The sequence below is a fragment of the Heloderma suspectum genome, chromosome 5, assembly GCF_057233095.1.
Source record: "Heloderma suspectum isolate Gila_16-S chromosome 5, 16-S_ref, whole genome shotgun sequence".
Lineage (NCBI taxonomy): Eukaryota > Metazoa > Chordata > Lepidosauria > Squamata > Helodermatidae > Heloderma > Heloderma suspectum.
The window spans coordinates 122,456,002-122,473,432 of NC_139462.1; the positions used below are offsets into that span (position 1 = coordinate 122,456,002).

At 43.8% G+C, this 17,431-nt stretch overlaps 1 protein-coding gene across 10 annotated transcripts in view; it reads right to left on the minus strand.

Moving 5' to 3' along the window:
• Nucleotides 1–17,431, minus strand: part of HTT (huntingtin) — a 381,175-nt gene that overhangs the window by 220,371 nt on the left and 143,373 nt on the right. For all 10 annotated transcript variants that reach the window (XM_084859889.1, XM_084859888.1, XM_084859886.1 and 7 more), the window contains 2 exons: nucleotides 6,390–6,592; nucleotides 5,784–5,910 (listed from right to left, as the gene is read on the minus strand). In XM_084859889.1, coding sequence (XP_084716015.1) covers nucleotides 5,784–5,910; nucleotides 6,390–6,592 — 330 coding nt within the window. The remainder of the gene's footprint in view (nucleotides 1–5,783; nucleotides 5,911–6,389; nucleotides 6,593–17,431) is intronic.

Genomic DNA, 17,431 nt, shown 5'->3' on the forward strand with positions numbered 1-17,431 from the left:
GGGAAACATGTGGGAGCTTAGTGTTCCTTGCAGAAGTGAACATGTTCATGTTGTGGTGCTGAAGTGGACTTTGATATGAAGGAAAATGTGATTAACAGAATGGACTGCTCCACCCACTCTAACAGAAGGTTTGCATTGTGCAGTGACTGGGATCTTTTGCCACCTGGGTGTTCTATGTGGGCTTTTCCAGAAACATTGTCTATTTGGATAAGGACATGCTGGTTGAGAAGAACTGGAGAGAACTGTTGCAGAGAGAGAGACCACTTGACGTTCCAGCCCGTTTATACCGTGTCTTGCTTCCCGCATGTGTCAGGGGTGTTTCTGAGCGCAGGGAGTGGGATAGCAGTTCAGACTCTGAAGGAGAACCGCCAGATATGGGGCAGGTGTTTTCCCAGGCTAGTTCAGATATGAGTAGGCTGGCTTCCCAGGTTACAAATGTCCTGCTTGCTGAGGATGAGGGTCCCTCTTCACACACACACACACCCGTGAGAGGCAGCGAAAAGGAGGAGGCAGGGTCAGGGGAGTATGACCTAATAGATGCCAGGCGCAGGCGCAGAGCAAAGAGAGAGAAGGCCAGGGCGGAACTTAGATGGTCTACCCCATTAGCCTTGCATGAAAACCTGTGCTTATAGGCCTCATGAGAAGAGAGGGACCTCCCCCGCCCCCACCTTAAGTTAGGCTAGTCAGACCTCCTCCCTCTTCAAATGATGGGCAACTCTTGTAACTTCCTTTTGATTCCCCTGAAGGCATTCCTTTGTAGACTGAGAATCACTGAGGATTTGCATCTGTATCACCCTGTGAAGTAATGGATTAAAAGCTGTAGACTGAAGCCTCTTGTCTGTGTATGTTTGGGCTTATAAGTAAAGTGAGGGCTAAAGGAATCCTGACAGCGTGAATCATGTTCTTTGCACTACCTGACCCTGGGAATATGCTCCCCACCCTAAGAGGCTGGCATCTGCTGTTAGCACCAGCATGGGGAAATCCTGGAGAGGAATGCCTCCCTTGAGCTTGGAGAGCTTTCCACACCATAAAAGAGAGTGTTTTCCCTATGGTGGGTTATGGATTAGGTAATGATGTTTCAGGGTAACGTGCTGCTGGAATGGCAGGAGTAGTCATTGTCATAGGAAGGAGTGAAACAATGCCCAAAGAGGCACTTGAATCCAGGAAATTATATATCTCAGTAAATGGGCTAGACTCATCAGATTTCATTTATTTATTTACAATATTTCTTAGATGCCTTTCAGGGCAGAAGCCCTCCCAAGGCGGTTTACAGCAATAAATCTCAGATTTCTGCCCTTTGCCCGTGGATGGTTCTGGTTTTGCATAGCAACTCTTCGATCCTTTCTGGGGTCAGAAAAATTAGGCTCTGGCTCATTTATCTCTGCTCCTAGATGGATGATTGCCTTGGACAGCCATAGGTGGCTCTTCCCGGTATTTATACGGAAGCTGTGAAGTACCAAGTAGGAAAGGGTGGCAGTAGGGTTTTCCCTGGCCTTAGTGAGGGAGCACTTAGCAAGATGCTGTCCAATTATGGATGCAGGTATATCCCCTGCAGGCATAAGAAGGTCACCACCAAGACCATCAGCTTTAAGAAGACTCTCAGAGCTGACACAAGCGAGCAAGCAAACAGGGAGAGAAAACGAGTTTGGCAGTGGAGTTTGGTGGATGTCAAGGAGGAGGTCCCTAACAAAATAACCCTACAAGTTAAGTGGACAGTCTGTGCTTAGAAGGGCCCATCAACTGAGCTGCTACGGGAATAAGAAGGAAAGGCTACTGCACTGGTTGTGATGAGGTAGAAAGCATAAGGAAGAGAAAACAGACACATGCAGTTCAGAAGTAGTGACCTGAAAGCTATGCAGTATGTTTATTTTCCTGCCTGAAGATAATATGGCATATATTTGGAGAAAGTGTAAGCTGATTACATTACTAGAAGAAAAAGTTAGAGGTCTGGAACACAAAGCACAGATGGAGAGGAGATAGAGACGTTGTTGCCAACAACTGCTGGGCCTGCCTTCCTGCCATTTATGCAAGCCCTAGCCTGGACACGCTCCACTGCCAGCTGCAACTCATTAGGGAGCTTTCTGGTGAAGCCAGCTATATAAGGAAGGCCTTCACAGAGCTGAATTCCTTGGCTGCAACCTGATGCTTCTCCTAAGGGGCTAGGACTGCTCTCTGTCCTTCATACATTGTCCTTCACGAGGGCTGAGTGGAGGCTCCACTTCTGGATCAGAACCTGAACCATCTGGAGAAGGAGGAAGAGGGAGGCCCCCACCAGGCATTCCAGAGGGGCCTGTCTCCTCTTGAGCAGCACATCCAACACCCTCCAGAGACGCTGCCGCTGGATCATTCTCGGGGGAAGAAGAGTCCTTGAGCTCAGGTAAACCAAGTTCCCCCTCTGAGGAGGACTCCTTGGGTGGGTATGACAGGATTTTAATTACCCTGTCTCTTGGGGAGCAAACTTTGCCAAGCATGGTCTCTCCAGGAAATTCCTCACTTGCTTTGTTGACAACTTTCTCCTTCAGAGGGAGTAAGTAATGATTGTAAGCAAATCTGAGGTATCTCCTGTGTAAAGAGTCTATTGGAACAAGAAGATAGAAATCCATTAGATCTACTGATGCCAGGAAGTCCTGATGGACAGCCTTCTGGGATGTCTGGAGTATTTCCATCCTGATGTTGTGATACATCACAAGCTTGTTGATGTACTTTAAGTAGAGGATGGCCTTTCAGTCCCTTCTTTTGTGGAAACCACAAAGAAGATCAAGTAGACCCATGAGAAAGTCTGTGGTAGGGACACAGGCTCTGTCCAGGAGATGTCAGATTGGCTTGTGTTACAATCATCCTCTTGGGAGGTGACCTGGAGGCCAGGGATGGCAGAAATCTGTCTTTTGGAATGTGACTGATTTTTATTCTGTACCCAATCAGATTGTGTTCAGAACCCACTCGTCTTTTGCAAAGGATTTCCATGATGATGTCTGCCACCCACTGGAGATCCTGTAAAGTCCAAAGTGCTGGCATCCTCCTTTGGAAGATGGAGCAGCTGCTGACTTGGGAGCTGAGGGAGGGGCCCTGGAAGGGAAACAGGAGCAGGACCATGTCAGCTTGAAAGATCTGTAGCCCCTCAGTCTGGAGAAACTCCTGTGAGGATGAAAGGATGGGAAAATCTTCTTTTGAGATCTTTTATCATCCATTTTGTGAGAGGAAGGCAAAGCTGTCCTTTTGTCTTTGGTTTCAAGTAAAATATCCTTTAGTACATCTTCTCCAAAGATGCAGGCCAATCTAAAGGGGACAGTGGCCAAATTTTCTCTGGAATATGTGCCTGGATTCCAGTACCTGAGCAATATTTACTGTTTGGCCACTACTATGGTCCTGGCCAAGAATGTGAGTACACTCTATGTGGCCATAAAGGAGAATTATTTGTATAGCTTAAGGAGACTCCTGTCTGGGGTTTTGGGGCCAATGACTTGAATACTGAAAAGATCATTGTCTCACAGGACAGATAGGCAAAAACCACAGAAATGGATGAGGGTCTGATGGCTAGGGTTGCTTCCCTGTGTACATTTCTGGGAACAACATCCGAACATTTCTCCCCAGGATCCCTGAGGGGAGAATCAACCTCCTTTAGGACCAGGGCTTCAAACAGGAGGACCACTATGGGGGCATCCACCAAGGGCACCTTGTGGTTCCCTATGGCCTGCTGGGGCAGGGAATGTAATTGTTGAGCTATATTAACCTTGGAACAAAGTTGTCTACTCTGCCATGACCAATTTGTTGAAAAACAATGGTGTACTTCCCAGTTTAGTGCTTTCGGTTCCAGGAAAACCAATGCTGCCCTGGATGTGGCCTCTGAGATTAGAGTGGTAGATTTTTGAGCACTGGCTTGTGCATATAGCTTTATTCTGAGGGAAGCTATTGCCTTGGAAAGCAGTGGGAGGAAATTCTCAGTATTAAACAAACAATCTGTCTCTAGATGAATCATCTCTTTGGGCAGATTCCAACCATTTGCCCTCCTCATCAGACAAGTCTTGAAACAACTGCATGCTAATCACATCACTGTCCCTATGAGCCCGATGGGATCTGCTGGATAAGAGGGGAAGAGGATTGGGCAAGGCTTGATCAGAATCCTCTAATGAGTGTGGAAGACCCAGTGGCTAGGCACTTATGCTTTGGCAACGGTTAACTGAATTCGCCTTCTTGAGTGCTAGATTTCTCCTTTGTATCTCCCGTAGTATTTGATAATCTATGTACAGGACCGTTGGAAGATACTGAAGAGCCACAAGATCTGACCCTCTTCTGAGGGACAGGAGGCTATTCCCAGTATCTCTCAGTATGCTGCAAGGCTCATTTATATATTTAAAATATTTCTAGGCTGGCTTTCAGGGCAGGAGCACTTCCAAGCTAGCTAACAGTTAGGAGGCTGGGCAATGGGAAACTGATGCTGCTGCTTAGCGAGCTGCAAGGATGACCTAGTATGCTTTAAAGCACTGGCTGGTTCGGTAAACGTGGTGGAGGCCCTGGTGGCCCTAGTAGAACGCACATTTGTTTGGCGCTCAAACATCTTCACAGGAATTAGATCAATCAAGGCTCCACCCCTTGCTAGCAGATTTAGCACCCCAACTACCTTCTGTTCTGAGACTAAATGCTGCACAATGCAGTGACTTGAAACTAGTCTCATGTGGGTGACAGTGAGCTTTCTTCTTCTTTTGTTTAGCAGGCTTTGCTGCTAAGGACATAAGAACATAAGAAGAGCCATGCTAGATGAGACCAAGGATCCATCTAGTCCAGCATTCTGTTCACACAGTGGCCAACCAGCTGTCGACCAGGAACCCACAAGCAGGACACGAGTGCAAGACCACCCTCCTGCCCATGTTCCCCAGCACCTGGTGTACATAAGCTTGGTACTGGAGGTAGCACATAGCAATCAGGACTAGTACCCATTGATAGCCTTCTCCTCCAGGTATTTATCTAACCCCCTTTTAGAGCCATCCAAATTGGCTCCAGGTATTTATCTAACCACCGTTTAAAGCCATCCGATGGGGAAGGACAATTCCTTCCCCATCAGAGCCATCATGGCAGAGGACAGGGAAGGGAAAGAAGGGAGGGTGGTTTTTTTTTGACAAATGAAGCAAAAAGTAGAGACTAAGAGAGAAGGTGAAGAAAAGTGAATTAAAAACCTAGTGTACCATAGCCTAATAGCTGAGAAGGGAAGGGCACTGAGAACAAGGATGTTCTGGGCGAAGGCAGGGAAGGAAACTTGAGGCGAAGCTAGAGGACAGGATCATCCTTCAAAGATCACTGATCATACGATCCCTGCCTTCTTGGGCCATGAGAGGAGATAACTCATTCCTCGAATGCCTCCTCACTCCAAACAGAGATGGCTGGTATATATGATGCTATCAGTTATACACATATACAGAATATTTAATGATACCTACATTTGCAAAGAATATGACTGTGTCATAATATATACAATTGGAATGTAGGAAGAGGACTAAATAAAAAGTCTCAAAGGGCTGTTTCAACTATATATATATTTAAGTCAAATATTACCTCTTTGTATTTTACCAGCTTAGAGCTGTGCTAACTAAAAAGTGAACAAACCAGTTAGCTTTGTTGTGTGTAGCGATTACTTCATTTGATTAAAACATAATTACAGGATTTAAAAGGAGGGGGTTTTGTCAGAATGCTCAAGTGGAAAAAAAAAAGAGTACAGTTACCAAATAGGGCGCAATTCAGTACAAAAGTACTGATTGCCTATCCTTTCCACAGGGGCTTGGTCTTCCTACCTGGGCTGTTTTCACTTGTCTTTTTAGGACTCATTGGTACAGATGCCTGTTCAGAAACTTCTTTTTCTTTTCCTTTGCGCCGAATTGGACTCAAAGAAGGTGGGTTTGTTAAAGATGGTAACGTTGCCTTAAAAAAAGTCCTGTCATCAGTAAAAAAATTCAACCATGCTCCCAAAGCAATAAACCATGCACATTAAAATAATACTGCAAGAAAACAAAGATTGGAAACCAGTCTGTAATCTTGCCAGCATTACAGCCAGGGTATGACTGAACCAGGAATAGCTCTAAATGTTAGCACAGAAACTGCAAAGATGTTATTTTTTTTAACGTTTTAGTAAAGTGTTTAAAATTCTAAGTCTTTAAATTCTTTTCTAAGTAGAATTCTAGCCAAGTTAGCTTATAAAAAGTGATAAAGTATGCCTTCTGCATCTAGCTAAACTGTTTTCATTAGAAAGCAACAGCAGTGCATTACCTTTAGTTAGGGTAAACTGGAAAATTAGTGTATTTATTAATCTCACTAGTTGGTGATGTTTCAATTGGTCCTAATAAAAGAGATTATGCTGTTTAGGAATGTGTTAGCAACATCATAAAAAGACAATGTTATACCTTTATTGTTGGGCCAGGAACAGTATCATCCAGTACATGAGCACAAATATTAACGACCTTCAGCAAATGGGAAAAAAATTGCTCTACCAAAACAACAAGAGTTCTGTCTGCTAGAGCTGGCCAAGGCTCCTCCTGCTTAGTAGCACCAACATTAGCATCGTCCTCATTAGTCCAGGGGTTTTTCAAAGATTTTGAAGCACTAGCTGAAATAATAACAAACCTACTTTTAAAAATAGTTAACACTCAACAGAATATTGACAATATTAACAAAATTACAAAGTAAGTAAAATCTTTGTGATATGTATTTGTAAGCATGTGTGTGCACGCGCACGCGCACACAAACACACACGACTTGTCTCTGCAAACTGCAATGATATATAGAAACATAATGCTTTGTCTAAACTAGGATACAACCCTAAAGGTACAAAAAGGCTACTTGAACACATACAGTGGAAAATACAAAGTTCAGCAATACCATGATTTCAATGGGCTGCTCTTAATATTCACTATACCAATAAATAAGAGCTTACAACTTACGGACTGCTGTAACTAGCATGCTACAAAATTCATGTAACACTGACCACAAATCTATTGCCAGATTTAACAATGAGATTAATAGTACAGCTTAAGAACAAATAGGGCCAAACTATTTCACTTCCAGTTGTACGTGTATAGAAGTTTTGCAAATCACTCTCTCACACTGCCCATACGGAGCATGAGTGACACTTGCCAAAACGGCCCCTAAAAGCTAGTGCAGAAGTCTACCAGGAGGCCACAGACCCTAAATCTTGCTCTTCATGACAAATTAGGCCTCTCTTCAACTCTCTTCAACTCCTTTAAGTGCCCCACAATATGTTTCCCCCTCAAGTTTAGCTTCGTACACAGGATTCTCAATGCAATTTGTATGCCAACCCCCACCCCCATATCATTCTACCCAAATGATGCTCTGTAGAGCAAAATGCCCCTCCCTACTCTCACAACACCATTTTTGGCACTCTTGTTTTGTTTGCTTGTTTGGCAAATGACAAATATAAAACATAATAAATAACAGCATTAAAAAGCCTGGTAGAATAAACAGGTATTTGTCTGTTGCTAAAACGATAACATTGCAGGTGCCCTTGGGAAGGAATTCCACAAACTTAATTTAAAACTACCAGCAATTAACCCAAATATTGCATTCATACATAAAAGTAAGAAGAAAAAGAGCTGCCCAGAGAGCTTCGGCTATTGGGTAGTATAGAAATGTAATAATAAATAAACAAACAAACATTAGGATCAAACCAGGGGTCCTTCTAGTAAAAAGTCATGGCTCAAGTAGTGGTCAACCATATGCTTCCAGGAAGCTGAAAAGCAGAGCGTGAAAAGCCCTCCGCAATCATTTGTGTTGAAAGAATCCTTTAACCTCACCCCTAATGTGTTATGTGTACCCCAGATTGGCTTATGTTTAGTATGAACCAGAATTACTCCATGTTTGTTGGCACCACAGTCTGTAAAAAGCAAATTGTAGCCTGTCAGTAAATTCTCTGTGAATTATTAAGGAGGATAGGGAGGATAAGTTCCTCCCCAGAGAGTTGGCTGATAAGACTTGTACTCTGTGAGCCACCTCCTGATACTGAGTTGGCAGACGCCCACCCGGGCCAAGAGAGAGAACATTCAGCTCCTCTGCTGATAACAAGGTGTGTGTGTATGCCTTCATGTAATGTGTCTAATAGAACATGGCTAGAGTTCTTCTCTATATGTGACGTATTTCACTGTATAAAAGCCCGCCCCGAAGTCGGGGCTCTCTGCCCCTTTGCTGACAGAGTGCCTTGCTGGCCATGCAACAAAGCGCTTTCAAATCCAGAGTGTTACCTGTGTCTAGTGGATTCATTGGGCCTCCGGCTAGACAACCAACATGTGAGCACATTCTGCTCCTATCACATTTGCTCCCCAGCAACTAGTGTTCAGATGCCTCTGAACATGGGGGTTCAATTTAGCTATCATAGCTGTTGATCTAATCCCCTTTTAAAGTCATCTAAGTATGAAACTAAATGTTACAAGCAATTACGTCTAACTTTCCTTCAAAGTTTAACAAAGCAAAAGCATCCTTTGGACGGGGAGATTTTCAGTGGAGATACAACCCAGGAAGGGGGGAATGCAAAATCCTATCCCCAATACCTATTTTCTACTCAAAATTACACAGAATAGCAGCTGAAGGTAATAAGTATTTGGGTGGGAAATGGCTGGAGGGGAAAGAATTAAGCACCTCACATTTGTTTTATTTATTTATATTAAAATACATCTTCACTTAAAGCAGTCTTAGGATGCTAATTTAAAAATGAAATAAACGTAATACACAACAGCACATAACCTCTAGTTTGATCCTAAGCCAGTGGTCCTCACCACATTTCATGGCAACAAATTGCACAAGTATGAGGCTCATCCTTTCCTTATTATCTGTATATTTAAACACTTTTAAAAGTAAACTCAGTTAGTAAATTTGTAATTATTGTCTGAATAGATGAGACCTACATATAACAACTGCTACGGCATCAGAAACACAGGACTCTACAGAACAAAACCCAAGTTGTCAAGAGTGCACATTTACTGTCAAGAATGCACAGTGGTGACTCTACTCACATATTGGGAAACTGAGCATAAATGTCTATCAGTAAAATATACATTAGAACAATACTTTTAATAAGAGATGAAAGAACTAACTATTCTGGGAATCTTACAGAGAGGATTAAAAAAAATTCCCCATGGCTTCATTATTTCCAGACATTTTACATCTCTAGTTTTTCTATAAATGTGTTCTTATTTATTTATTCTATTCATTTCATTTCATTTCATTTCTATACCGCCCAACAGTCGAAGCTCTCTGGGCGGTTCACAAAAATTAAAAATTCTTATTACATAGTTTTTAGAAATCATTGGGGGGGGAATAAAGGCTGGGTAACGATATTGTGTTCCAACAGCACAAGAGGCGACTCTACACATGGACATCACCAAATGGTCAATATAGAAATCAGATTGATTATGTCCTTTGCAGCGAAAGATGGAGAAGCTCTATACAGTCAGTAAAAACAAGACCTGGAGCTGACTGTGGCTCAGATCATGAGCTTCTTGTTGCAAAATTTCGGCTTAAATTGAAGAACGTAGGGAAAGCCACTAAACCATTCAGGTATGACCTAAATCATATCCCTTATGAATATACAGAGGAGGTGGGGAATAGATTTAAGGGATTAGACCTGATAGACAGAGTGCCTGAGGAACTATGGACGGAGGTCCGTAACATTGTTCAGCAGGCAGCAACTCAATCCATCCCAAAGAAAAAGAAATGCAAGAAAGCCAAGTGGCTGTCTGATGAGGCTTTACAAGTAGCTCACGAAAGAAGGGAAGCGAAAAGCAAGGGAGAAAGGGGAAGATATACCCAACTGAGTGCAGAGTTCCAGAGAATAGCAAGGAGAGACAAGAAGGCCTTCTTAAATGAACAATGCAAAGAAATCGAGGAAAACAACAAAATGGGAAAGACTAGAGATCTCTTCAAGAAAATCGGAGATCTCAAGGGAACGTTTTGTGCAAAGACGGGCATGATAAAGGACAATGAAGGCAGGGACCTAACAGAAGCAGATGAGATTAAGAAGAGGTGGAAAGAATACACAGAAGAACTATACAGGAAAGATCTTAATGTCCCTGAGAGCCATGATAGTGCGGTCACTGAACATGAGCCGGACATCCGAGAGAGTGAAGTCAAGTGGGCCTTAGGAAGCATTACTAACTACAAAGCTAGTGGAGATGACAGTATTCCAGCTAAGCTATTTAACATCCTAAAAGATGATGCTGTTAAAGTGCTGCATTCAATATGCCAACAAATTTGGAACACTCAACAATGGCCACAAGACTGGAAAAGGTCAGTTTACATTCCAATTCCAAAGAAGGGCAACGCCAAAGTGTGTTCAAACTACCGCACAATTGCGCTCATTTCACATGCCAGCAAGGTTATGCTCAAAATCCTACAAGCTAGGCTTCAGCAGTATGCGAACTGAGAACTACCGGAAGTACAATCTGGGTTTCGAAGAGGCAGCAGAACTAGAGAGCAAATTGCCAACATTAGCTGCATCATGGAGAAAGCAAGAGAATTCCAGAAAAACGTCTATTTCTGCTTCATTGACTACGCTAAACCCTTTGATTGTGTGGATCACAACAAACTGTGGCAAATTCTTAAAGTGATGGGAGTACCAGACCACCTTACCTGTCTCCTGAGAAACCTGTACGAGGGTCAAGAAGCAACAGTAAGAACCAGACACGGAACAACTGATTGGTTCAAAATTGGGAACGGAGTACGACAAGGCTGCATATTGTCACCCTGCTTATTTAACTTATATGCAGAGTACATCATGAGAAACGCCGGGTTGGATGAATCACAGGTCGGAATTAAGATTACTGGGAGAATTATCAACAACATCCGATATGCAGACGATACCACCCTAATGGCAGAAAGTGAAGAGGATCTCAAGAGCCTCTTGTTGAGGGTGAAAGAGGAGAGTGCAAAAGCTGGTTTGAAACTCAACATTAAAAAAACTAAGATCATGGCATCTGGCCCCATCACTTCCTGGCATATAGAAGGGGAAGAAATGGAAGCAGTGACAGGTTTTACTTTCTTGGGCTCCAAGATCACCGCAGACAGTGACTGTAGCCATGAAATTAAAAGACGCTTGCTCCTTGGGAGGAAAGCTATGGCCAACCTAGACAGCATAGTAAGAAGCAGAGACATCACCTTGCCGACAAAGGTCCGTCTAATCAAAGCTATGGTTTTCCCAGTAGTAATGTATGGCTGTTAGACCTGGACTATACGGAAGGCTGAGCGCCAAAGAATTGATGCTTCCGCACTGTGGTGCTGGAGAAGACTCCTACGAGTCCCCTGGACTGCAAGGAGGTCAAATCAGTCAATCCTAAAGGAAATCAACCCTGAGTGCTCATTGGAAGGACAGATATTGAAGCTGAAGCTCAAATATTTTGGCCACCTAATGCGAAGAGAAAACTCTCTGGAAAAGACCCTGATGCTGGGAAGGATTGAAGGCAAAAGGAGAAGGGGACGGCAGTGGATGAGATGGCTAGATAGCATCACCGATGCAATGAATATGAACTTGAGCACACTCTGGGAGAGAGCGCAGGACAGGAAGGCCTGGCGTGCTATGGTCCATGGGGTCACGAAGAGTCGGACACGACTGAACGACTGAACAACAACAACGATATATAAATACTTCGTCTAAAATTCTAAAAAAAAAAAATCATAATGCAAAGCTGTTGCATTTTTCCAATTGGGGGAGGGGGAGAGAAAGGTCTTCGAGGGGGAAAACCAAAAAAAAAACACATGGTTTCCCCTCAAATTTTTCCAGTTTTTTTCTGGGCCTTCACATCTCTAGACACAAGGGAAAACAGAGGTCAGGGGAGGGGAGGCAGGGGTAAATGGAAAGAATGTGCAGTTATTCCAGTTACATGTACTTCAGCTTAGTTACAAGAAGACCTTAGTTACAGGACAAAAATGTGACTTTTCAGACTCCTAGGGCAGAATCTAATCCTTCCTGCCGACAACAGGTAGTAAGCACTTTAAATGAAGATTTACATAATCTCTATCATCTCAAAGCAGAGGGGAATGACTTTTCCGCTTCTGTTATACACAAGGGGTGCTGTGAATAATGGACACAATAAAGTTAGTATCAAAACAGTGGAATCTGATGCTGTTGTTGCACCCTTTCATTATAAAGTAAAATCAAAAACATTTAAAAACATTACTGTAGTAGGTGTATACTTTTATTTATTTATTGCATTTATAAAGGTAAAGGTGTCCCCAACCAGTCGTGTCCGACTCTAGGGTGCGGTGCTCATCCCCGTTTCTAAGCCGAAGAGCCAGCGCTGTCCAAAGACGCTTCCATGGTCATGTGGCCAGCATGACTGAACACCGAGGTGCACGGAACGCTGTTCCGAGGCAGTACCTATTTATCTACTTGCAATTTCTTGCTTTCGAACTGCTACGTTGGCAGAAGCTGGGACTGAAGACGGGAGCTCACTCCGTCACGCAGCACTCGGGTCTCGAACTGCTGACCTGCCGACCTTCCAGTCTGCAGTTCAGCATCTTAACCACTAAGCCACCGCGGCCCCATTGCATTTATATCCCGCCTTTTTTCTTCTTGCAAGGAACCCAAGGCGGCTTACATTATCCTCCTCCTCTCCATTTTATCCTCACAACAACAACCCTGTGAGGTGGGTTGGGCTGAGAGTCTGTGACTGGCCCAAAGTCACCCAGTGAGCTTCCATGGCCGAGTGGGGACTAGAACCCGGATCTCCCAGCTCTTAGCCCAACACTCTTGCCACTACACCACACTGGCTCTCTTTTACTTTTACATTCCTTCCTCCACAAGATAGTCCTGTAAAAGTTATTGTTATGTTCCCCCAAGGTATCCACTTGCTTTTTAAAGATTTTTTTAGAATTTGAAACAGAATACTGTCAAATTCAAGTAGATACTTGGATAGTAAATGTCATCCATTTTGTATCCTTCCAGTATTATATCTCTTCCGTTGGTTCTTTACCCTAATTGTTGCTACAAATGTCCTATCATTTTTCTCTTTCTGTACATTTACTCAGATTTCCCTTAGTTTCCTACAGTAACTTCATGTATCCCACTCCATCATCCAGATCAAGGGAAACAGAAACTCCACCAGGATTTCAGTGATTTCCACTCCACCATTGACCTAAGCTTCCATGCAGCAGGTCCACTTTTTGGATACTACAATACAACTGTGCAATGGGCACATTAACACCAAGACCTTAGACTAGAAACCAGTTCATTGCTATGTATACTTCCAGCTATTATCCAGACGGTTCCATACAATCTATTGTCTATAGCCAAACCCTATTATATAACTGTATTGCTCAAGTCCTTTAGGATGCGACATATACCTGCAAGATTTACAGGAAGTATTCTTAAAACTACATTACTCTCCTGAGGTAAAAAAGAAACAGATGTACAAAGCCCTATAGGTAAACAGCAGACACCTATGATGGGAAAGGCCCAGCAGAAAAGAATAACATAAAAGTAACATACCATCATTTGTCACCTATATCTCTCCAGCACACTATCGAGAATCTACACTTAATCCTAGAAAATTATCCTTCTCTCTCTCAGGACTCGGGTGGAAGAGTCAAATACATAATGTACTACATAAAGTAATTATCCCTCTTCAGGTGTTTATGGTAAGGGTAGGCTCTAACCGCAGTATCTGGTTCAGACCTCTATTTGGCAATCCAGAAAAGAGCTCGCTTGGGCTCAGCCCACTCCTGAGGTCACCTAATTCAACCCAAGTCCAGATCAGAAATCCAAATCTTCAAGCCTCTCATTGACTGTTATTAGCAATCAACAAAGTACTATAACCTTTTCCCCCTCTTTATCATAAGTAGATGAAATTTGTCTGATGTATTGGTACAACTGTCCTCTGTTGGAGATGGTGGTGAATGGCCTTTCATTCCCTGGTCTGGGGAAGAAGTTGACTGGGGGGCTGATTCCACTTCACATGTGTCCAACTGGTAGTTGCTGGAGTCTGATTCCAATTGCATTGGGGATCTAGCAGTCCCTTTGTGGTTATGGTGGGTCAGATACTGGAGGAGAAATAGCTCTGGCCTGAAGAACAGGCAGTGTCCAAGTGGTAGGGACTACTATCTACTGTCAGGAGCGCCCTAGCGGCCTCTTTCAGTCTACTCCAATAGCCAACTCAAGACACAGACAAAAGGATTCTTTTCACGGCTTTAATCCTTTTACAACTTAATGACTCTTTCAGATGCTAATCACCAGCGACTATGCAAGGAAAAGCAGAGTAGCCTATGCTCCGGGTTAGGCAGTTGGTCCCCGTCTGAAGGAGAATCACAGGAAGACCCTGAACTTATGGGCTAGGGAGAGTTCCTCCCTCTTTCCCTTTCTCCACGGGACGCGACCGTTGCTTGAGCGCCAATTGGGCACTACACCTCCTTTCCGCGCCCTTCAGCGCTCGTCGCTCCCTGCGTCTGCGTCGAGCATCTAGCAAGCCCCCCTCCCGCACTCTCTCACTGCCAGGGTCACTATCTATCCCAGGAATGCTAGCAGGAGGAATCTATGCCAGCTGCTGTGCTTGTGAGGGATGAGCAGGCTCCTCTCCCACGGATTGCTGTTCCTCCTCAGAATCAGAACTGCTTTGGGGTTCTATGGGCTCAGTTTCCACCCTGAATCTACTGTAAAAAGGCTGTCACCAGAAGAATCCCCACCCTCTCTTGTCTGAAGATATTTTCAGAGAGTCTCAAGTAGTATGAGTCGGGCAAATCTCTTCTGGAGTCTGGCTCTAATAAACTGAAGCTCGATCCAGACATGACCGAGATGCTGCTAGTAGGTGGTTCTTCTGACCTGATGGAAGGTGCTCAACATGTTCTGGATGGGCTTACACTCCCCCTGAAGGAGCAGGTTTGTAGCTTTGGGGTTGTTCTGGAGCCATCTTTGTCACTTGAAGTTCAGGTGGCCTCAGTGGCACAGAGTGCCTTCTACCAGCTTTAGTTGGTGGCCCAGCTATGCCCCTATCTGGGCAGGAATAAGCTGGCTTCAGATGTCTATGCTCTGGTACCCTTCAAGTTAAGATTACTGCAATGAGTTTATGTGGGGCTGCCTTTGAAGATAGTTCAGAAGACAGTTCATGCAAAATGTGGTGGCCAGATTAATAACAGGGACTAGAAGGTTCAAACATATTAGACCAACTCTGGCCCACTTGCACTGGCTGCCTATATGCTTCTCAGCTCGATTCAAGGTGCTAGTTTTAACATATAACAGTCCCTATAGTCTCGGGACTGCAATACCTGATGGAGCACCTCTGCTGACATGAACCTACATGTACTCTACGCTCAGCATCCAAGGGCCTCTGGGTGCCTTCTCTGAGGGAGGCTTGGAAGGTGGCAACAAGGGAGAGGGCCTTCTCAGTGGTGGCCCTCCAACTGTGGAATGATCTCTCCAATGAAGCCCACCTGGCACCAACATTGTTATCTTTTTGGTGCCAGGTTAAGACCTATCTCTTTTCTCAGGGATCTGGAGCATACGATGAGTTTAATCAGGTCCTGGATTTGTTTTCTGGTTGATTGCTTAAAGTTGTTCTTAGAAAATGTGTCTTGTCTGTTGCGTTTTTTATGTAAATGGGTTTTTAAACTTGGTATACTGTATTTTTAAAGTGTTTTTTATTTTTGTAAACCACCAAGAGAGCTTTGGCTATGGGGCAGTATAGAAATGTAAATGATGATGATGATGATGACAGGTGGGAGCGAGGAGTCTCTTATCTCTCCTTCCAATGTAGAGCCAAGTACGTGGATGTCATCTGATGCCACAGGAGTGATCTGTGAAGGATTTTGTACAATGGAGATAGGTGAAATCAGGAGCTGTGGTGGTAGCTGTAGTGGCTCCTGTCAAGGAACAGCAGAGTCATCTTGTGACAGAGGAGATGGCATGGGTGTAGGAAACCATGAATCTCTTGCCATTGGGTTTCACTTCTTTTTCTTTTTTGGTTCAGGGGCTGGGTTATCAGATGTAGGATGTTTGGACTTAGTCTTCCACGGGTTAGACCAGCCCGATGTTAGATCTTGAGGATTAGGCATCAGTGGTATTCCAGATGGAGCTGTAACACTAGCTGGAACCTATGGTTGGGATACAACCAACAAGGACAGTACCGACGCTGATGGTGAAGCCAAAGCTATACTAAGGGGCTATGTAAAACCACTCTGGGGTGGGTGGGAGCTGGACTGCTTAACTCAGTCTGCTGCTTGTAGGGTGCATTCCTATAGTACTGCACAAAGGCAGGAAGAGCAGTTTCATCGTGCTTCTATGGTAAATCTTTGGTAGTGTGCACAGGATTTTACCCAGGCAGAACAGGCAGAGGTTGTGACCATCTGTTGGCAGTAGTTTGCTGCCACAGTCTGCACACTTATGGAATGAGGCCCAAAGGGCCATAGGCTGCTGAAGAGGGCCGCAAAGGCAGTAATATGCTGTGAAAAAGGGAAAAGCTAAACTGTGTAGAAAGAACAAAAGGAAAGATAGAAAGAAAAGACTAGGACAGAAAACAAGAAGCTCAGCTCAATTGCTAGGAGAGCTAGCGATTTAGACAGACAAAAGCTCTCGATGCTGCTGCTATTATGGTAGTCGAAGAGAAACTGATGGGAAAGGCAGGAGCGCCACCCCCTAGGCATGTGCAGGAGGGGAGGTAGGGCAGGCTTCCTGCTTGAAAGTCTCAGCTCTAGAAGGTTCCACCAAAGGCTCTGCGCAGGTGCAGAACCCATGTGTGTGATACAAAGCAACTATGAAGAAGGATTAAAGAATTCTGAGACTAGGAACTTGTTTTGAGTATCAGAACTAAATGGTAATTCCACACAAAAAGCAACTCCTGGGTATTCCAAGCTCTCTCCATTTCAGCAGTATAATTTAAAGGTGGGGAGAGGCATTTTCCTGCTGCTAATATTGAACAATTAGGACTCAGAAAAGCACAGGGAGCAACTGCAATGAAAATCGGATTTAAAATCCATGTTTTAAATCTGAGACTGATCAGTTAATTGTTAATGACGAGGGCAAAATAGGTAGTAGAACAGCCTTTATATCAAGTTGTCTAGCTACTTTCAGAAAATGCTAAGAAAACACAGATCAAGAGACTGGAAGGAACACTGAACAAGAGGCTATAGAAGGGAGTAAGCACGAGAAGTGAACAATTATTTATTTATATTATCAGCTGTGGCTCTCAGCTAAGCTTACAATAAAAAACAGAATATGTAAAATCAAGATAAAGCATAGCATTTTGAAGAGTCATAAAACATAATAACCAACAGCTTAAAAAACTAACAGATTCAATCTAAAAGGCCTGAGTGAATAAAGATGTTATCACCTGGTGCCAAAAAGGAAATAAGGACAACACGAGGTGAGCCTTTCCGGGAACGGAGCTCCAAAGGTGGAGTGCCACAACTGAAAAGGCCCGGTCTCTGGTTACCACACATCATGCTTCAAATGGTG